At 36.9% G+C, this 23,948-nt stretch overlaps 1 protein-coding gene across 1 annotated transcript; it reads right to left on the bottom strand.

The window, feature by feature from the left end:
• On the bottom strand, positions 319 to 22,935 carry LOC109827589. The gene is made up of 14 exons (XM_020394598.1): positions 21,795 to 22,935; positions 19,107 to 19,287; positions 17,170 to 17,282; positions 16,931 to 17,032; positions 14,896 to 14,965; positions 14,209 to 14,264; positions 10,544 to 10,594; positions 8,518 to 8,622; positions 8,322 to 8,366; positions 4,988 to 5,099; positions 4,424 to 4,435; positions 2,805 to 2,995; positions 2,412 to 2,498; positions 319 to 720 (listed from the first exon to the last, which is right to left on the bottom strand). The coding sequence occupies exons 1-14, from the start codon at positions 22,869 to 22,871 to the stop codon at positions 544 to 546; spliced, it is 2,379 nt and encodes a 792-aa protein (XP_020250187.1). The 5' UTR covers positions 22,872 to 22,935; the 3' UTR covers positions 319 to 543.

The raw sequence follows: 23,948 nt of genomic DNA, 5'->3' as shown, positions 1-23,948 counted from the left end.
AGTTACGTTGTGGTAAGCCTAGACTCACAAAAGACTTCTATTCAAAAATAAAATAAAATAAAAAGAAGTGAATAAAAAAGAAGATTGAAACTAGAAAACATATATAATTATTGAACTAGATATTAAAGTTCAAACTTGGTTAATCGTGATGTACGCTAGATCGATCTTTCACACATACAAATAAGGGCGTATGCATTTTCTCCCATTTTCTCAAACTGGCTGTCAGCTTATTCCCATTTTTTCCCCACAAATAAACATAATAACATCTCAGGTATCAACCACGAATTTCAAAGTATAAAACAAGATGTTCATTCTCAATCGCTCAAGACAATCCTTCTCCATAGATAGACAAGGAAAAAGGATAACAATTGTCATTAATGCATGATCAGATAAAAATAAATACAGGATCTTCATAGACAAGAACATATCCGTTCATACATGATCAGCAAGAAACATGGTAGAGCTCTTTCTCTCCTCCCACAAATTAAAGGGGATTGACAACATACTGGGGGTAAATAAGCAATGATAAAGTCCAAAACTAGGCTATTCATCTTCTACATCCCGCAGTCCCCCAATGCGCTGCTTTCTCCGATCAAACACTGCCTTGAAAGACTCGCGCTCAGCTCTAAGTTGCTCAGTAAACCTCCTCTTTGACTCGTTGACATTGCTCTTTCCACTTGATTGCAAAGCAACGTCATCTTCTTGTAGAGGGTTGGAACCCTACAAGTACAAAATTCTCCATCAGCGTGTAATACATCCGCCCACCACACAAAAGGATGATAAATACAAAATGCGGGAAATCCATATAATTGAACTAGAAAGCCATCCAAATATACAATTTTTGGGGGCTTACAAAATAACATATTATTTCCCATTACTGGGATTCTTTGAAGCATGACAGTCAAAACAGAACTCAGATGATGGAACAAGTTTATCCACATTACACTCTTGGAAGTATCCAGTGGCCACGGTCCATTTTATTGTATTTATAGCGCACCAAACAAATATCGACCTAGGATTTGTGCACTCATCGACGAACGGCAACCCTCTGATGCACTATTCATGCAATAGCCTGCGACCACTGGATACCCACCTATGATGCAGTGTGAGTCGTCTAAGGATCTCCTCCATTTATATCACCTGTGTTCTCACACAGACTGATCACACAGTCTAATAAACATGAGGAAAACTAGAGATTTTATTAGTAAGTCAACTCAGAGGATTGATATTACACTGACAGCAGTTATTCGTTTCCCTGGGTACTCATGCATGAACAGCCTCACTCGTTTTCATAATAAAAGCTGTAATTGATGACGAACGATGCATCAAATCAAAGTACCTATAGAAAATGTTTTTTTTCTACTTATTGGAATGATGCATAGCATGGTAAGGTATTCGTTTTGAGTTAATTTGAAGTAACTGAAGGGAAGATGGTTTTCCTACTATTGGCAATCATGCACAGAATGGGAAGGTAAATTTTCACGGTACAACAATTACCCATGTACCCTAAGATAAATTAGCCCATTAAATACATGATATGTCTAAAAGAATAAGCATAAAAATACTACAAACATTAAGTACCTGACCACTCTAAAACACATAAAATCTCTTGTTGGGCCTAAATATTTTTTAAGACCCCACTAGCCGCACTCAAATTTAAGGAAGAAAAGACTGTAGGTAAAAATTAACAACAAAAGCAGTAGTCAAATATGCAGTAGTCAAATACATGATCTGCTATACATGGCATCTTCCAGCCTACACATGCAGAATCACAGTTAGTTCCACATGTGTAGGTTAAGATTTGGTGCAATATGCACAGGCATTATAAAGCATCATCTAGTTGCAAAACAACGATGAGAACTTTTGTACCTGTTTTTACAAAATGAAATAAAAACATGAGAAATAGCTAAAATTGATCATTTCGAAGGAAATATTGAAGCCCTTGTCCAACGTTTATATAGTAATATCAAAAAACCAGTAAGTTTAAACAATGTCCATTTTCAAATAGAAGTTACTAGTGGATGCCTTTTAGCCTAACAATCCGCAAAATACAAGAATGAGTATAAGTAAAGGCAGTGCCTCTAAACTGAACATGTTAAATTGTGTTGTGAATATGACGGTTTAACTCAGACCATTGCATCAGGATGGCTATATAATTAGATGAAAAGCATACTAGAATCTTACTAATGATAGGTTAATTTGATGATTTCGGAAAATCAAAATCATAGTCGATGGTATCTGAACGTAAGGATGGAACATAGTTAAGATCATGTCTTAAGTGTATGGACACTCTTATTAAACTTTTAAACATGGCTGGTGAGACTGGAATAAATGATTTCCAAGGATCATTCAATCTTCGAAGGGCAAGTTAAAAAAATTGAGATGATGTTAAATTTCAGAGAACTACAAACCAAATTATAGCCTGATCCAGGACCAATAATTAATGATGATCTTCTCTGCTTCTTGACAGCACCTATAGAAAATCCACTCTTTTCAACCTGAAAAGCAATGTAGACAAGCTTAAGAAAAATTATCAAAAGTTAATACTAAAATGCATGTCAGCAGGATGCCTACTACAGTAAAAAATGAGTGTGAAACCCCTTGCTATAGATTGTAGGTATCCCCTTTTTATATTATTGAGTTTTTCTTTCCCCTTTAGAAAATGAGTGTGAAACATGGTTTGTTTGATGAAAGGTTCATACAAAGCTTGGTCTTCTCACCCCTTTTTCTTAACTTCTTTTTTCCCCTCTGCTTTTGAGTCCCAAGAGGAATTTAATGAAAAGATGCATAATTTATGAGAGTACCTGATCACCCCAATGGACAGACTTTTCACTCTTGCCATAGGCTTGAACCAGACCTGACAGAGCATTCAGATTTCTTCCAGCACCATCAGATTCATCGATATCCTCATCCACATCCTTTGACCATTTACTACTTCCCAAATCCTTCACATGTGTCAACTCCTCTTCTTCTTCATCAGAATTCCATCTCTCTGAAATAATTGGTATTTTGTACCTGTATGTCAAGGGACGAGTAATAAAGCAAATAATGGTAAGAGGTACATGTCCTTATTGGTTTCTAAGAGGGCACAGCCTATCAGACCATAATTACCAGTACAGGACAGCAGATCAACAGGAGTACTTACATGACACAGAAGTGAAATATGCAGTCCCACAGAAATGTGGCGAGTGTGTGTGAGTGCACGTTTGTGTGTGTTGTATTCATATGCATATACTTATATGAATGTATAATACATTCAATTTCATTTACATTAAATTTAAATTACAAACAATAACTTGAAAATATTGTTTCTTCGAAAATTGAAGTATTATAAAGAAGAATCATCTGTGTAACTTTAAAATTATAGAACATTTATCTAATGTAAATATTAATTAAAGGTAGTTCTAAGTAGGATAGAGATATATAGTTCGCTAAGAAGTAAGAATAAACTTCATGTTTGTTAACACATACCAAGTTTTGTGATGGATCATCATGATGGTAGGTCAACTCCTTGTTTATCATATTATAGTTTATGCATTTTAAACATTCTATGGCATCCCAACAAATGGTTCGTCTCATTCTATATTAAACAATCGCTCATTTTACAACCCTTACATGACTAAATTAGAGATCTGCCTGGCATAATCTTTATCCAAATAAATTCTAAGATGTGAAAATCAAGATGAATGGTTTGAATCATTTATCACAGTAGTTAACTATATAGTTTGGTAGGTGGGAGCGAAAACTCGAAGTTTGTCCCTAGGGAACCACAAGGCCAGGCGTGTGTGTGTGCACACGTGTGCACGTGCGTGTAGGAAATAGAAATAATGGGTATGGGATGGTGTTCATTCACCAAATGAGCTATCAAGTATCAAGAGAAAGGAGTGATGAGGTTCACCAACTCCAATGCGACTACTGGGGTGGATCTCACAACTAGTCTCTATCTCTTGGGCCCATTCATTAAAATGAGCTGTCACCTCGTGCACATTATTTTCTATACATATTTTCAGGTCATGCTCTCCATTCAAAAAAGTATTTTTAGGATTTCTATATTTCAGATTAATCTGTGCATTTACAATAGTTTTCGTGTATGCATATTTTTCATCAAAAAAAAGTTCCCCTAACTACTAAATGTTCTTTTAGTTTTTCAAGCAATAAAAATAATAAATGTTAGGGAAGTGCCAAAACAAGTATAAAAATGGTAGTTTGCAAGTATCATTAATGTTTCCCATAATTTTGAGAAATGGTATGGTTTTATATCAGAAACCAGTTTTCTTGAAACAAGTACCACACGGATGTATAGAACATTCAGTAACTATGATCCAAACAATCCACCATGCACTAACAGAATGTATGAAATAATAATGATTGTTTTATAAGTATTCAAACAGATAACACAGGGTTTCAAAGAGCTCCAATAGCTCAGCTTTTCTTAGCCAATGGGGAAAAATATAAACATATGTGATAACAAAGGAGGCACTAGGACAAAAATCCTTAGGTGCTATGAATTTGACAGATTACACAACCAGAATTTCATAGAAGAATATAGCTCAATCCTATATAATTGTGTATAGCTTTACAGAAAGAATGCAAATTCAACTGAATAACAACTTGATATTGCCCCTTAAAATCCCAGCAAGGCAGTTTCAAGTAGAGCTAGTGATTCTAGAAGGCATGTTGGACAGGAAACACCACTATTGACTCCAATATGAGCCCATGCAAAATGGACAAATTTGTCCAAGCTCCTTTTGACACAGAAATTACTTGACAAAGTAGGATTAAGTTTTCATAAACCCAGAATGTTTAGTTTTATAACTCTATCCCTTCTTCCCAGGGTTGTAGGGTCACAAAAAATGGGGGAAACTCACAGGGTTGATGGCAACAAGGTGATAAGAACACAAAGCTAATGCTGAAGGTGAAAGTCAATGGACGTGCATTACATGAGAAAACAAAATCATAAAATGCAAACCAATGCATAATCGCATGTTACCATCAAGTGTGTGATTCAATGGTGAGGGTTCTTTATTCCTCATATCTTCACTTTGCTGGGGCTTATCTGCTTCTTCATCACCAGCTGCATCATCTGTATCCATGTCCACCTGTCCACAAAATATGCGAAATAAACGTCAAATTATAGGAAACTTTTTGACACTGACCGACTATAATTCAAGAGGCTTTGATGGTAACAGTATTGACTTTTTATGAATTGGGGCCATTAAATTACAGAAGGAAAAAGAGGGGAAAAAACAAAGAGGTCTATTTCGAATGTGATGCTAGACAGAGACTGATGCATCAAACCCCTGGATGTGATATAGTCAGGAGTCAAGACCCAATTTTCATCTTTAAGATATTTTTTACTGGATTTAAATAAAAAACAGTAGAAGGTTTTGAAGAATCTTGGATAAGAACTTGATCTGATATCACGTAAATTTTATATGCTTTTGTGTTTCTTGTCGTAATTGAAGATAGGTTTATTTACTATTTATCAGTTCAGCTTCCCGTTATGTTTAGTCTTTTCTTTGGCAGTTGAATTCCCATTATACTTGGGAATTTAGCCCCTATTCCAGCAAATGTTAGACTACCATATAAAGATGTTTCTCATTATTGTAAATTTGTAATGATCAGCTACTTTGTTCTTTTATTTTATCTTTTTGAACAAGAGGAAGCCTTGGTCAAAGGAGCTCATATCAAGAGCGGAGGTCTGAGTTTGAGCTTGGGCACACTCAGGGGGTATCAAGAGGCATTTTCACCTCGAACCAATTGGGACACCCTCACCTGAGAGGGACCCATCTCGAAAACCACTGTGAGTTGAGTCCCACCTTATTCCCAGCACAACTCCATGGGAATAGGAGGGGATTTGAACCCCCATTGACCAGAGGGCACTTTACCCACTCAACCAACTGTGTAGCCCCCAGTAGGTATGATCAGCTACTTTCATAATAACAAAAAAATTTGGTTACTTATGTCTCTCTACCAGAAATTCTTGAATTATTCTTTAGAAATCGGAAGATTATGAATTACAATAGATCAAAATTGCTATAGCCTAGAAAATCATCAAGTGCTAATCTCCCTAGAGAAGCCGACACGTGTCTCACCCCTCACCTAATCAGACGAATTGAGGCCGGAACGACTCACACTACTTCTACGGCCTACTGCGTCAGCCGACAACTTACATAGCCCAGTCAAAATGCAGTACTTATCAGCCACCTCACCCGATCGACCCTATTAGCAACTCGCACTCGACGTACTTGTCTTTGATTTTTCCACTCATAATCAAAATAATGACTTGATCGTCGGAGGAACAACCGGAGAACCCCACTCCGCCCTCTTACGAGTTTTTATGTGTTGAGAAGAACAGTGGGCTCTGGAACCAATCATCTAAAGGAGTTTGGGCCTCTAAACACTCTTATAACTCAGGCATAAACCCCCGGTTTGATAAACTGACATCAACAAAAACTATTCCAACTACTATCATCAAAATGCTGTGTGTGTGTGTAATGAAAACTAGGATAAAAAGCAAAATCGATCAAATGAAATGAACAAATAAATGGCAATATTATATGTGTGGTGTATAAGGAAAACAGAAATGGGGACAACTAATAGTTAAGGAGATAAACATGGTTTTCAACTTGACGCGGCCCTCCTATGAATTTGTACCAAAATCCTAGCCCAAACAAGTATGCGAAAATAGTTTATCAGCATTATTACATACCCTATATGCTAAATGTCAGTGCCCATCAACAATATCCATCATTAGGCAATTACACCCAAAGCTTAGTCTGTGACGTAACATTGTTGTATCACAACAGTTTCTAGAGTGCTATTCTATTCCTTAGCAAAAGTCCACACTGAAGATCTAGCCACAGAATTCCTCCAACCCCCATCCTCCCGAACAAAACAAATTCTAAATACACACAATCTTAATGCCTCCGGAAAGGAGCCAAAATATTGGCCAAACGAAATCAAAATGGTTGGGGCCTTTATGCAGGAGAGGAACAACTGGATCGAACTGTGTCAGCCGACAACTTGCATAGCCCAGTCAAAAAGTAGTACTTGTTAGCCACATCACTCGATCGACCCTACAAGCAACCCGCACTCGACCTATTTATCTTTGATTTCCCCCACTCAAAATCAAAATAATGACTTGATCGTCGGAGGAACAACCGGAGAACCTCACTCTGCCCTCTTACGAGTTTTTATGTGTAAAGAAGAACATTAGGTTCTGGAATCAGTCATCTAAAGGAGTTTGAGGACCCTAAACACTCTCATAACTCAGACATAAACCCCTTGTTTGATAAACTGACATCAATAAAAACTATTCCATCTACTATCATCAACTCCGCCCTCTTACGAGTTTTTATGTGTTGAGAAGAACAGTGGGCTCTGGAACCAATCATCTAAAGGAGTTTGGGCCTCTAAACACTCTTATAACTCAGGCATAAACCCCCGGTTTGATAAACTGACATCAACAAAAACTATTCCAACTACTATCATCAAAATGCTGTGTGTGTGTGTAATGAAAACTAGGATAAAAAGCAAAATCGATCAAATGAAATGAACAAATAAATGGCAATATTATATGTGTGGTGTGTAAGGAAACCAGAAATGGGGACAACTAATAGTTAAGGAGATAAACATGGTTTTCAACCTGACGCAACCCTCCTCTGAATTTGTACCAAAATCCTAGCCCAGACAAGTATGCGAAAATAGTTAATCAGCATTATTACGTACCCTATATGCTAAATGTCAGTGACCATCAATAATATCCATCATTAGGCAATTACACCCAGAGCTTAGTCTGTGACGTAACATTGTTGTATCACAACAGTTTCTAGAATGCTATTCTATTCCTTAGCATAAGTCCACACTGAAGATCTAGCCACAGAATTCCTCCAACCCCTATCCTCCCGAACAAAACAAATTCTAAATACACACAATCTTAATGCCTCAGGAAAGGAGCCAAAAAATTGGCCAAACGAAATCAAAATGGTTGGGGCCTTTATGCAGGAGAGGAAACAGTTGCTGAATTAAGCCAAAATCTCATAAATCAATTTCCTGTAGTAGAAGGCCAAAGTAGGACGCAACAAACAGAAGAGATTATATAAAACTAGTAAATGTTCATAACAATATTACTGATCCAAACTGACTTGAAGCACTATGAAAAGAACTACGTAAATATTCATCATACAATATATAAGTCAAATATTACCTTCCTATGATTTACAAGTTGCACAGTATGTTCTAATTTAATATTAAAATGTTTAACAAAAATGAAAAGTTGTACCGAAAAAGCAACAAAAAAGGATGTCAGAGTATATTACCTCTTGGATAGATTGCTCATTCAAATTATCCCCACGGAATAATGACTGTAAGGTCAGAACAATATGCAAAGAACTAATTAGCATATAGTAGACTGCTAAGTTACGCTGAAGAAAGAAACTTCTGTCACAATGACATTAGTGTCCTAGAATGCAAATGAGGAAAGGTAATTAACATGACAAAAAGAAAAAGACAAACCTGGATGTTTAGATGCAAATATAATGATGGAGCTTCCTCCCATTTCTCTGCCATTTTTTGTATATCATGTACCGTGAACCCATGCACATTCCTAGCAGCACAACCCTAAATTTCCATGACGATATTAGACAATACTAAAGCTAAAAGGAAACCCTATGCAAAAATGAAAGTAGAAAAGAAAGAAGCAAAGTCACTACATAAATCGTCCACTACATAAATCGTCACAAAACAAGTGATATTGCTTCCAAACAGATAGAAAGATACTTGCACACAAACTACAAATGAACATACACCCCCAAATTAAGGTTCACGGTGCACATCCAGCTCCCAGAGCCTCTAAAATTGGTGTTAGATGAATTCAGCGTTATCACAAGTTAGTTGTCATAATTTTTCGAGCCTCAGATGCTTGGACTTTTAACTCCTTAAGGATCAGGATCTTTAAGAAATTATTTGGCAAAGTTCAGAATAAGTTTATAGCTAAACAGATGCCGTATGTACCTGTCCTATATATTCTACTATTGCCAACTTCATAGCTTACCATTGTTAACCTTATACGGAAAGAAAAATATGGGAAAAGTGGTAAACCCACAGTTGAATAGATGAGGGTTGAAGGGTTGAAATACTGCAAGTATCCATTTGCATAAATTTCAGCAAATATCAGCAGATAAATTGAGAGTAATTTGAAAATAAATCATACGTGTACTTTATTAGACGAAAAAATATTTCCATATTAGATCAAAATTATTCATGAAATATCAAGGGGAACAAAAGACTTATAATATTGTAATCATAGGCAGGCATCAAGTTAGACTGTATTGTATTTCGAACTATACTAGGGAACGCTATAAGATTTTTTCAGTTTTGAAACAAGGAGTTTCACCAAATTGTTTGAGATCATAATTTAGCTGCCGACAGGATGGTCAGAAAAGAAGACAGTAAATACCTAGAGAGTAAATATTATTTGAATATGAAACTGGCATCAAAATCAGAAAAAACCTTGATGTTGACCTCCCTTTCTACCAAATTAATTTTATACAATTGACAAAAGTCACAAATACATACTAAGTACTAATCTAAATATGGTCTTTATTAAATATTATTTGGTAACAGAATTCATAAACACATCTGAATTTGGTCCCTTTCAAATTCACAACTCAAGCTACAAAGTTTTCAGGTTCAGAATTTCGAAGATAAGCATATTTTAGAAGGACAAATTTTTAAAAAGGACCATATTTGAATTAATATTAGCAAAATCGACCTTCTTATAGCAAAATTAGCAAAATCGACCGTTTTCTACCATCTTCGCAAAAACGGTCGATTTTGCTGAAAAAAGGTTTGGGAATTACACGAGACTACTAGTCCCATGTGATTAGAGATCTGCTCTCTTAAAATCCTGTCACCTCCCTCAATGCCCTCCACCATCTCCCTTGCTCTCGTTCGCCTCCATCCCTCGGATCCCGTCACCGCCCCCGGTGAGATTTTAAAAAAAAAAGACCTCCAACTGGATCGCCCTCTTCCCTGACGAAATCTGGGAGCTCATATTCTCCCTCCTCCCCTCCGTCAAGAGATGATCAGGATGAGGATTATTTTGTAAACAATGGATAAGCTCTAATTACACAGGACTAGTAATCCCGTGAAAATTAAACCTTCTGTTTTGCAAAATCGACCTCATTTTGGCCAGCAAGCCAAAATGAGGTCGATTTTGCTAATTTTATTATCAAATGGTCGATTTTGCTTATATTGTTTTCGAAAAGGTTTATTTTACAAATTTCTCCATTTTAGAACAGTATGCACTATGAGATATAAAGGACATGAAAAATATATATTCCACATGGTTCAGACTAAACTAAGCACTTTTGTCAAAGATTGAGAATAAAACATATTAATATATAAAAAATGTTAAAAGATACTTGTCACTATTATGATGGTACATAAATCTAACGTATTAACCTCCATCCTCAAAAAATATCTGCTACATTCTTATCAACTGAAACATATTTACAAGAAAATATGAAGAAAAACTCACAGTTGGATCCTTGTATGTTGCTTCCAGCAAGTACACTTCATACCCCGATCTCTGATCATGAAAACAATAAAGGAGATATATATAGCAACGAAAATAAACACGAAAAAATGCAACATTAACCAGACTACATGTGTGCTTCGATCTGATATATTCAAATAAAAGTATATATCTCATGGGTATGTAAATTCTGAAGTATTTTAGCATGGTTTACTTAGTCGAAAAAATATATACAACCCTGTATCGAATCCTATCTTGTGACATTGTGAGAATGACAACTAAGAGATAAAGATTTGCATCAGACCAACTCCAAAAACTTTAGTTCTTACCTGTCAGGAAGAAAATGGAGCCCTAATAAAACATTTTCAAGTAACAAAGTCAATTTTTGCTCATATCTTAGTTAAGTTCTCCGCACTATATTTCCAAGTCAGACAAAAGAAACAAGCATATGCACATGGACACGAGTCCTTAAACACCTGTTTGGCAATTTCCAGTCTTCCAGCACATTTTTTAGGCTTAGAAATCCCCTATAGGAACTAACTGTTGCGGAAGCATACAAAATAAAATATGGTAAAGGAGATAATGTGCAATTGTAGAATCTGTTATGACACTATAACTAAATATTTTTATTGTGTTAATGAAGGTATAACATACACATAGTATGCAATAACCTTGTCCAAACAAAAAATTTAGCTACCATGAAGAAAGAGGTAAAAACTAAACAATATGAATGTTTAATTTTATAACTAAATTAAAGTTAACTAATATATCACCATTCATATGCAAGCAATAGAGTTATCTATAGTAGTAGTTAAGAAGAGACAGGTTTATTGAAACCAGTTGCTTATCCTTGAAAGAATAGCGGATGGTGAATTGGAGCTCCTAGGTCCTCTACATAGGAAGCTTAGGTGGGAAATTCCGTAAGGCATGCTTATAGTAGTCTTCTTCTAACCATTATATAGCCCATTCCCTCAAAGGAACTTGGTGAAATTCACAAGAGAGATAGAACCCACTGCATTCCATATATCATCTCATTTGCAGTTATCCTAAAGCCAACTTTGTGAACATCCAAAATACGAAGGAATTACACTGACGATAAGATGGTCATATGAAGTTTGGTTCTAAATGCACCTCTGAAGAAAGCTATAAACGCCAGATCCACCACAAACTCTGCTGCTCAAGCCTCAAAAAAATAAACAAATAAAGCCCCCAACCAACTAAAGACAGTTTCATCTATTTGATCCCATGATTACCATCCAAGCACACCATCTCCAGCCCTACCAACTATGTAAGGACTCTTTTTTTAGCACTAGAAATTCCCAAAGGCCACAAGGTAGTACTAACCTTTCCCAACACGGTCTTTGTCAATGTTAATCCTACTGGCCTATCATCAAGCAGCTTTACGCACCAAAAAGCAAATAGGAGGGCAGAGAAAAAATGGTAATTTTACCACCTGAACATGAAATCTAACATACACATTGGTTGATATGTTAGATACTGTACCACATGGTGCTTCCATAAAAAACACAGAGAGAACTTGTTGGCCAGGCCAACCTTCAACTAACAATCAACTTCTATCCAATAAGTGCTTAACAGATTTCCATTCAACCAACAAGCAAATAGCTGTTCAACCAAAATCATCACAAAGATTGAAAATTCTATCTGACAGATGGTTCCATTATCTTCTCTGAAAGTATGGCTTTTAAGAAACAAATTACTGCAAAATAAAGTCATGGTTAATAAATGATCTCTGCATCACCATCAATGAGGGTATCAAGCATTTTTCTTGGGGAAGACATACGCTCTATTTTACCAGAATACAGGGACTGTTTGACATATACATGAAGAAGAAGGATTAATTTATTTCAAGCATCTCCCTGGGGTCTCTTAATACAAATGGGAGGCCTCAGGAAATGGTATAAAACATCTACAAATAGCAAATGTCATAGATAGTATAAACGTCACAGCTGTCCAAATTCCAAAACAATATATTCAATACCTCAAAAATTAAAGGATTGGTATACACATACAGAGATGCATGATTAACCTAGAAAAAATGCCAACATCGTTGTGATTACTCGTAATGAGATAGCATAAAAGAAAACTTGCTCAAACCATTCTCCTCAAGTTTCACCTAAGATACACAGCCATATCAAAGCTGCAAATCTAGCTTCCTCGTCTACTGGTCTCAAAACATAGGATTGAGATGTTACAACGTATCTGCCAGCACTTCAAGCTGACTGAATTCAAGGACTGACTGCTGATGATCAACAAAAATCAGTCCTAACAAAAGGCAATCTCTAGCCAGCGGCCCTGGTTCGGAACCCTCAGGCTTCCCACCTCTGAAAGGAGCTATCATTGCTACCAGGGGCTCGCCCCCACGTGAATGGGCGATCAACATGGGGCCCGAATGGGCACGACGGGCTGGATTAACTGACCAGTAAAACCCCGGGTTTCTGTCCCCATGCTTAAACCCACAGATGAATGCGGAAGCGGGGATTTGAACCCCTGACCAACTAGGGAGATCTCCTCCCTCACTCTTTGTGACGCTAGCCAGAAGTCCAGGGCCGCTGACGGACTCCAAAGGAGTTAAAAGTTGGGGGAACTGACCGGGTTTCCCTTGTCAGCAAAAAAAAAGGCAATCTCTAGATAAAACATGCAACGTCAGTAGAAAGCTTGCAGGTGCATTTAGAGTTCAAGAATCTATCAGCGAACATGCATACACCATCTAAGAGCATGTTCAATAATTTTGTTAGATAAAGCAGGCGACAAGAGATGCAAGCATCCAATACCAATATTAAACTAAACACTGCACCATTTTAGGATTTAGAGTTTTATTGTCTAGCCAATCACAATATATGTAGTTTAGATAGATACATCTCAGAGTATGATCAGCTCAGTATGCTTACATGTATTTTGCGGTAAATTGTTCACGAAGCTAAAAAAGCAAAAATTAAATTCAGGATTCTAACACCAACAAGCCTATATGGTACTGAACAAATTATAAGAGAAGAATTGCTCAAGATGAGGAACATGTAACTTTTGGTTTGGGGAAATGTTAGAAGGCTCTGAGTTACTTTCCAAATTCTACTAACTTTTTCTTTATATGATAAACTTACTCTTGAGAGATGAACTGAACTGAAAAATACATGTCCTACCAGCTAATCCGTCAATGAAGTGAGTAAATTTATCGCAGATACCTTGCATGTCTAAATCAAGTATTGAGGAGAAGAGAGGAGAGGGAAGACGTTAGACATGGCAAAGAACTGGGCAAGTCAGGTGCATCTCAGTATTGTTCCAGGTTGCTAAATTTCCAAAGCAAAGCCAAACACACTTTCAGTTAGACATGGCTAGCCAGGCAGACCAAAATCACTAAACTTGAAGTTAAGAAGAAGTATGACTTCACTAAATAAGGGTGAGTAAAAAAGTCAAGTAGTTACGAATAACCTAAGTCAAAAGGACTCTTTCCACGAGTAAAGTGTGAAGTATTATGGGAGATTGGGAGTGAAAGAGTGCCTTTAAATCACTTGTGATTAATGCCTCTGAACATTTTGATGGTAATGTCTTTTTTCTTAAAATTGATTGACATGTTAGATACATCACAAGTAAACCAAATGCACTAGAACAGAAGTACTCACAATTGTCACAAAGAAAGAATAAGAGTATACCTTTGCAACTGCCCAAAACTGAGCAAAATCAGCTACCCGCAGATTGCGGTCATCCACTATAGGAGGCAAACATACCAGCACAAATCGGTCAGTTGCCAAACAACGCTGCATCAGTCATTAGTGAAAACGTAGGCAGTGCATGCTGCATAGGCACCGCACTTAACCACTTCATCCAAAACCAAACTAAGTATTGAGTGACTTGAATAGTTGAAAGGGGTAGAACAGTGGGCAAGCCTCACTATGAACTTTTATTCCAAAACCAAACCAAGTATTAATTTATTTGAATAGTTGAAAGGGCTAGAACAGTGGGAAAGCCTCTCTATGAACTGTTATCCCAGGTGCTATTGGTTCTATTTTTGCATAAAGAACAACCACTTACTTCACCTTAATAAAGTTTCACAAAAAGTTCAATAATTGTTGAATGAATTTTATGCCTAAAAGCAGTGTTTTCAAAACTCTAGTTATAATCATCAGAAGGCATTCCATGCGCAGGGGTGTATTCATCATAACAATGAAAAACACTCAAGATTAATCAATGCACAACATATGTAAAGTAAACAATATATCAAGATAAAAGCATGATAAGGGGTAATGGCAGATAGTAATACTAATATGGTACAAAGTAATCCAGATAATGACCCTCGCTTTTCAAAAAATCATGTCTGGCTCCTGTTAGAAGTCCCATACCAATTATAAATGTGAAGTTCCCTTCATCTAAAGTCTTTTTGAAAGCCTTCAACATACTGGACCGATAAACCTATCAAAAAAGAAAAACCATGATATGCATTAAGAAGGGGATCAACAGTCATATTATACAAAATATCTAATAATCTTACAACCCTTACGGCAGAACTGCAATTCAAATTTGAAATGTCTTAGTTTCAAAAACAACCTTTGATTAATAGAGTAGCCTTACCGCAGAAAAGCTTTTCAAGTGGTGACTCAAGTTGTACCACTAATCATCTACTTAATGGATCTAGTGTTCATGAGTACAGTATCTATACAGTGACTCATTCAATCATCATCATCATCATGGATTTTGGTACTCGAGAGTGTTAACAACTGATATGATCCAGCACTCATTGGTTTGGCTGGGGTGGGGTTTTAGCAGAGCTCTTTTCAGAATTTCTCTCAACAGTGATTAGAGGTATCATTTGAGGCTAAGATGAGGAAAAATATGTCAAGACTTCTAGAATATGTTCAATATAAAAAGAAGGAAGAGCCATTTGTGGATTGTTGGATTGCAGACAGTGGTGCTATTATGAGATACAGACCAAAACTTGGGATGAAAGAAGATTCAACAAGAAATGGTCTTTTGAAGAAAGAAAGGAAACAATCCATATAACCAACCCCAGAATTGAAATAAAAGACGGTTGTTGTTCAAAAAACTGGGATATAAAGATGAGCTTAAAATGGTATATATGAATGAACATGATCCTCAACTAGAAGATAAGAACATTCAACACAACATTTTTCTCTATCAGGCATCAGATGCGTAAAGATGATAAAAACATGGAATTGAGTTGGATCATCATTACCAACAGTATTCAACACGCAGATACTATGAACCAAATTTAAATTTGTCCTTTTAAATTTGAAATTTATACCTTCGGATGTGTTCTAATAATATACATTGACTAGCTAGAAATAAAATTTCAAACAATTAGGAGATGCTTTACGCATTCAACTAGGGGAGAAAAATTAATCAAATACATTGAAAACCAATTGAAATTGTTGCTACTAGAAGTCTGTGAAATAGATCACATCCAACAACATAACATGAACTTCCAATTTCCATGGTTGTCTTTTAATTTTGGTGATAGCATCAGCATGGTAATATCTGTTCTGTTGATAGTATCCAGCTCGACTCAAAAACACGCAACGGAAGATCTATTAGTAATTGCCATGAATAGACAACACAATCTCTCAACTGCTAAAAATCAAACCTTACTTGAAATATACATGTGGGCATGTATCACAGAACAGCAACAGTAATGGCTGGTGTCACATTGGAAAGACTTATTACACTATTCAATTTAATTTCATCCAGGAAAAGTTATCTTGCATGCCTAACCTACTACAGTTGCCATTATCATGTGTGATTAAACTTGTTGTTTACCAACTTGCATTTCGAAAAGATTATGAGTTTGCATAGTTAACCTAGAGGGATTATAAAATATTACTTTGGTTGTAGTCTTGATAGACAACCCACTCTTAATGTTCTGCCATAACTATTCCTGAATTGAACTTGGGTGGTCCATTATTACAGATATGACAGGTTTGTATCTCTTAAAAGATTATGACAAAATATATGGTACCTAATTAACATTATAATAAAGACATCAGATAATTTTTTCTATTTACACCATTTTTATAAATATTAACTTATTCATATGTTGCTAAGTAGAATGGCGATGACGTTTGCTTCAGACTTGTCCTACCAGTCTAAAGAAAAAACATTTTCCTTAAAACAAACTAGTGCAACAAATTAATACTATTAAGTAATAAGTAATCAAGAGATTCCATTCCAGATAGCATATAGTATAGCGCAACAAGATTTGATCACAATTGTTACAATTTCCTTAAAACAAAACAGCTGAATCCCAAAACTTATAATTGCTAACATGAGGTTCCAGCAATCAAGAGAACCAGATTAGAAAAAAATACTGAAAACATCAAATATCATGCAGTTAATAGAAGAAAACAGAGGTAATCGAGTCACCTCTTCCATTTCAGGTTCATAACAATACTCGATCACTTTCTTAGTAGTCTGTTTCTTCCCTCGGGATGAACCGGAGGATTTAGAGCCCTCATTTTCTTCAACCTTTTATAGAAAAAAGAAATATGAAAAAGTCACATAAGAAAAGATTGGCACGGTAACGAGAAATGAAAACATACAGCAATTAATCGTTTTCAGAAAGGTGACACCTGAATAATCCATGAATAGAAGTATCTTCTCACCTTTTCTACTTCAATCATGAAATAATCATCCATTGCATGAATTCGTGGTGCACTTCCTCCAGATTCAACTTCAAGGTCACGTAGTGCCTTGGCCAAGTAGCTCTTTCCACTACCTATGAAATTATAGCATGCATGTCTTACTTACATAAAGATTTGGAGGATAACAGAAATCGTAGCTACAACAATCTACAGTTAGAATATAAGGAATGGAAAGACAGCAAACATAGATAAACTAAATATAAAAAACACTTCATTTCCGAGTCAAAGATAAATCCTTCAGTTAAATAAAAATGCATGATGACATGCACCATTATATTCAGCTAATGAATCAGATGAACTGAATAGCATATATATAAAAGCCATTCACCAACCAGAAGATATTTGTTTACTCTCCACAAGTCAGAATTTGATTGGCCCCAGAATTTGAAGCCTAGGGAAGAAGATTACTGAGGTCAATTTTATCACTAAAGCTTCAAGTGCAACATAGCACGTTGTATCTATTGGGTTTCTTCTTTTAACAATTAAAGCCTAAAGAAATATAATAATCAGTAGGCAAAAACTGATAACAGGAGACACTCCAAAAACAAGATTCATGATCTCTAATTTGAATTATCAGCACTACGCGAGGCGCATCCAAAGTGGGTCTTTCAGCAGTTTCAGATCGAAATATTAGATTTCCTAGCAGTAGCTGAAAACTTTTAATTAACTAAAAAAAGGTACTAAGATAACTTAAAATTATCCAAATACTACTTTGTGGTCACTATCTGATTTGCCACCGTGAACTCGCGGATTAAAAGTTCAAAATTTTATGAGTTTAATTATAATTGAAAGCAAGTAATTTAACAATGGATGGATTGATGGTAGTAAATCAACAAGTAAATCAAATTTATATGATAAATAGATAGGTTCAAAGAGATCTATCTGAATTCTGAAATCTAACTGGCATTGCCTTAATAACATACCCTTCAACCATTTCATTCTTAGTGGTTACAAACATTTCCCTTACATCTCTCTCATTTCAGTTGATACATTGCTGGTTTGCAAATAAAAAGTAAAAGGAGCACATCAAGGTATAGCATACAGTATAAAATCCTCAAAATGGATCCTACAGGCCTTCTAGGAGTGCGCTCAGATTTTGAAAAGCTGAACCAAGCAATAAAATAAGTTGCAAGGTTGTCAAAAGAGGAAAGTGAAGCGAAGCGGCAAGATGCCGTTCGGCTTTTTGGGGCTTAAACGGAGAAAATTGCCAAGTCAGTTTTTCAATTTCTAAATAGGGACAAAAATCAGAAAATAAGAAGAAAAAAATCTGAAAATAGAACCAGCAAAAAGTGGAGAAATTTTTTCTACAAACACATGGGTTGATTTATAAAGATCCTAAGCATGAAATAGATGTGCAACAATACTTAGATTCAATCACGTAATATTAACAAAATACAATAAACATAGTAATGTGATAAACTAACACGTAGTAGACTACAAGCTAACTTAATGTAAATTATCAAAGGGCTCTACTTGGGAACTTTTTGGGTGCTTCTTGGCCAGAGCCACTATCTGGGTGCTTCTTGGCCAGAGCCACTATCTGGGTGCTCTGCGCCGTGACCGCTTAAGGCACGATTTTTCAAGTGAAAAGCTTCCTGACTGCTCAAAACCCACTGCTTTGACCCCGTGCGCAGAGGCTTAGGGGCACTTGTGTTTTTCGGGCCTATTTTTGGGTGCTTTTTACCATTTTTTACCTCTTTTTACCACACTGATGAGCAACAACAAGATATATAGTATGATTCGGTCATTTCTTTTGCACTTTATATCTTGTAGATTTTGAGCTCTCTTCATACACAACTATTATTCGTGAATGGACCAAGTCCAGTCTTGTCTATAACATTGAACTCTGGCATTCAGTACTGAACACAGGATAAAATATAAGATCCCAAATAATAAACCTGGAAGTCCCCGAAGGATGACTACAATACGATCAGGACGAGAAGCTCGGTGTGGCTGCTTGAACAATTGGCATGCATCAATAACTGTAGGTTCATCTTTAACAGGACGCCTATTCGGAAATGTCTGTCCTCTTCGCTCCATGTATTCCTTGGATGGTTTCTGATGTATAAATCCTAATGCCTGCATCATCAACAAGAATAATACATTAATCCTTTTGTTTATAGTGAAGGAACTCAGATGAGAAATATTAGCACGAAAACAGAAAGACTGCAGACAACCAGAATTCATCAGCTCTGCAGTTGACTTGAAAATAAAGCTAGACATCAAAACATGACTATCAAGCTTATCAGTATGAGCAATACGGCAACAAGAAATATTAAAAAAAGAAAACCAACATATAAAAAAACAAAACCCTGTTATAAATTTTGAAGATTGGTAGCATTTAACCACCCTTGCAAGTGCTAGTAAAATGCACCAGGATACGCACTAAAGTTCATTTCAGGTATCCTGAATCGATCTAGTGACAAATAGTTTTCTCACTAAGCAAAATGGCTGGCTCCTAGACTCTGAAGCCCCATCCTAGCTGATAAGGGATAACCAAAACCTTCAGCATAATCACAACTTGAACAATCAATCATTTTCTCCAGCGAATAAGGGCTTTGGCACACATACTCCAAGATTAGACAGATTGGAGCGACATGTGCTATTCTATATATACCACATTACCATGAAGCGGGAATTGAAATTCAAGTTAGATATCTGAGGTTTTCTTTGACGTGGAGAAAATTCGTGGAGTTTTTTAGTGCAATGTTCTCCCATATTATCAACCTAAAATTCTCCAAACCTTTAGTACTCAAATAAAGGAATCTCACTGTTCTTACTAACAGGTATATCCTTAAAGTTGCTTCTAAATTTATTTTATTTTTTCTCCTAAATGTTTTAATGTTTTTGGGCCTCTTCAACCTTCTTCCTCAAACTCTATAAGAGTTAGCATTTTGCAAATTGACACTTGCTATTTGTGATCTAAATTTAATTCAAAATCAAACTAACATCTAAGTACAGCTATGAGACACTGAGTACAATTCCAATCTCCAAGGACCAAGTCATGAGTCTACATCTCTACAAAAAGGAAAGGGGAGAGAGAGAGAGAGAGAAGCAAAAGCAACGTGACTCTATTAGAGTATAAGAACACTACGCGCATGCTCTTCTAGGCACTTGGATCATGAAGTGATGTTTATTAAGTCTCAGAACCAAACATGAATGTGTAAGTGGAATGAATGGTAGCCATAAGCATCATATAAGGAATTCTATGAAATGCAAGTGCAATTATACAATATGGGAGGATTGGAAGATGTAACTGTTCTTCTTTCATCAATTTGCAAGTGCATTACCTTTCTCGTAGAACACCATTTTTGAATATTGAATTGATAAAATAATGGAATCTATAAGTGGATTGCTAATCATCGTTGGCAAAAAGGTTCACTTATCATTTTGTAACCATATGAAGAGGCTCACTCATGTCAACTTCCTACGAATTGATTTTCAATAAATGATTATAACTATATGTTTTGCAAATTGTTGCATTGCCTCATAAGTTATAAGAACTTATAGTTCTTTTTAGGTAACTAAAAAATTCATTTACAATATACAATACTCAGTGTCTAACACTAAGAGCAACAAGATGACTGAAATATTTACAAAACAAAATTTCCAAATAGACATATCTGTCGACTTGATCAAAATTTCCAACTAGACATGTCTATGGAATTGATCAAATCATTGTCTTTTTATTACCTTTACTCTAGAAAAATTTTTGAACATGTATTCAGCTAAAATTATTCTCATGGAAGATTCCACAAAATGATACGCCGCCTAGGTGGCGAACCTGGCACCTACAGCCTAGGTAGGGCCTAGATGGTTTTCCTTTTTTCAGTTACAATAATTAATAATAAACGTCAATGTTATTGAAATCGCTAGGCACCGCTAGACTGCCGAATTGGGGCACAACGCCTAGGCGCCTAGGCAGATTTCTACCTTTCTTTATGTAGTGGTGGAGTTTTTCTGAAAATTGGAGGTGGATGTATCCACAGTTAGTGAAGGAGGCCAAATAGGTTTGGAGGTTGGAAGATGCTGGGGCTGCAATGGAGGAAATAACGACCAAGAACTAAGCGATGCAATTCGTGTAAGTGGCCCATCCTCCCCTAGGCACTCCTAGGCTAGGCTGGGCATCTAGGTAAGCTAGTTGTGTATATCCTAAGTTTAATCCATATTACATTTTTCTTTTTCTTATTTTCTAGAACTAAGATCTTAACACAGCCTTGAACTTGGGAACTGCAAATTATTGTTACCCATATGTTTACAGAGTATGTCATTCAACATAGACATGCATAGGTCCACAGTGGGAGAGGTAACAATGGAATCAAAGCCACAGGCGATCACAAGACAAGCATGAACGCGTGTAAATCCGAGTGTATAAAGCTTCTGTTGCGGAAACTGACCGTATAGATACAGCTACGCATCAAGTCTAGAAAAGAAATAAAGCTAGGATGGTATGCTATAGCTCTAACATGTATTGGATACGCCTAAACAACAGATGCTAGTGTCAAGAAAAACAAACACAATATAATATCATGCCTCCAAGGTATGCTAAGTTGAGAAAATAACGAAACAAAGGGAACAAAAATCACCTCAGTAACAAACCCAGTCGTGTGGCCAACCGTCTCAGCGTAGAATTTGGATTGCACCGCTGAGCGAGATTCCAAAATGTTTCGGCTAATAGGTGGAGTAGGAAACAAAGGTTTTGAATTAGTAGACGGAATGGGACTCAGCAAGGGAGGCGGTGACCGTATCAATGGCTTATCTTGAAAATTCCGTGGAGGAGAAGGCTCAGGAGGTGGAGGGATTGGAGGATGAGGTGGCAAAGGAGCGTAGTGTAGAGAATTATAAACTCGACCTGGCAACGTCGAATCCATCCTATAGTCATTACTCTCATGAGAAGCAGAGCTAACATAAGGCTTGGGTGCGAAATGAGTAATTTGTTCATTTCGCAACTCAAATTTATTTTCTAATGGCGGACCATAATTAGGATATGGCGGAGGATGGTGGCTCCCTTGTTCATCACTTGCTGTTCTTGTCATATGATAACCCTCAGAGCGAGGATATTGAGGCTGCTTTGGCAAAGGCATCATATGATTACTCTCAGACTGAGGATGCTCGGGTTGCTTTGCACAAGGCATCTCAGGGTGAGGATACTGAGCTTGTTTTGGCAAAGGCATCATATGATCGCTCCCAGAGAGAGGATACTGAGGTTCATTTGACAAATGCATCATATAACCATTCTCAGAGTGAGGATATTGAGCTTGTTTCGGCAATCTATAAGACGAGCTCTCATTCAGATAAAATTCGCGATCACGAGAAAGTGATGGCCTGAACTCCCCAAATGACCGCTCATCCGAGCCTCGATCTACATATTTCTCTTCACCTCTATTTCTCAAACTTTCAACCCCTCCGCCATAAAAATCCCTTCTTTCCGGCAGCAAAACCCTGTCAACGCTCTCCGGCCTTGAAAAGTCCTGAAAATTTCGATGCCCGTCAAAAGAATTCGCTTGCGAAACGTAATCAAACCTGTGATCAGAAAGCGGAGCAGTGTTCTGCTGCCCGTGCTCCCGAATCAAGCTCAACCTCCTCTCGTCCTCAAACGACGTCATCCTCGGCTGCTGTTGGGGCATCGGTGGGGGCACCGGTATTCGGTCCTCGACCCGCATCCGCTTCCGCAAACCGTCTCGATCCAAGAAATCGGTCGCCCTGCAGAAACGCGAGGAGGCGGCGGTATCGGTTCGATCTCGTGCGGGAAGGCAGGAGGGAAGTGCGGCGGTGGAGGTCGCCGGCGGGGCGAGGTAGGGAAGGAGGGAGGGGGAGGGCAGAAGGGAAGTGGGAGGTGGAGCAGATGGGCAGAGTTGGATTGGGTTTGGCAGGAGGAGGAGCCCGGCAATCGCCATGGATCCGCCCATGGAGTTATTGGATCGGATCCGGTCTAGGGTTTTTAGTGGAGGACGCCGGGGGCTTATTGAATAGAAAGGGGCTGCTCTGGGAAAGCAATTTTATGGGCGTTTCTTAATCTGGATTATTTACGGGGAAAAAAGGAAATAAAGAAGATAGTTAAGGGTTAATTTACGTAAATAATTTCTCACTCTTTTTGTCATTTGGACTTTTTTTTTTTTGGGGGGGGGGCGTGGCGGGTTGATTAATATGATTGCTTTAAACGGTTAGAATATTCAAAACTCTTTATATAGTTTAAGGAGTTTATTATAGAATACTTTAACAAATAATTTAATGTTGAACTCTCATAATCTCAAGATCTCTTGATTGCCGGAATGAATTTCAAAATGTTGCAAGAATCTAATTTTTAACACCGAAAAATTTCATCACACATGAATTTTCTGATTGCAATCATTCTAACAAATTCATCATTTTCTAATTCATAGGTTGAACTGAAAATTAAATAAAACCTTTAAGAACATCTTCAAAACAAAGCCAAGTAAAATTCCACCATCTTACAAAGTTCATAGATGGCTTGATAACTCAACTGAGCTAGACACGAGTTTTCTAGTTTCGATCCCCCCTAAAACAAGTCGATAAAAGCTACAGCATACCACATATGAATAACTAAAAGAGAAGGATGAAAAATATTCTCCACAACAATGGTAAACATCCTCACTTCCATTCATCATATAATAAAAAGGCGTTCAAATTCAAAAACAAAGAAATTTATATTGCATCCATCATGTCTCAATTGCAAATTGGCTTGCTACCAAATTCCAAAACCACCTGCACCCCTAAAA

The sequence above is a fragment of the Asparagus officinalis genome, chromosome 1 (assembly GCF_001876935.1).
Source record: "Asparagus officinalis chromosome 1, Aspof.V1, whole genome shotgun sequence".
Classification (NCBI taxonomy): Eukaryota; Viridiplantae; Streptophyta; class Magnoliopsida; order Asparagales; family Asparagaceae; genus Asparagus; species Asparagus officinalis.
This window is presented reverse-complemented; position numbering and strand designations above follow the sequence as displayed.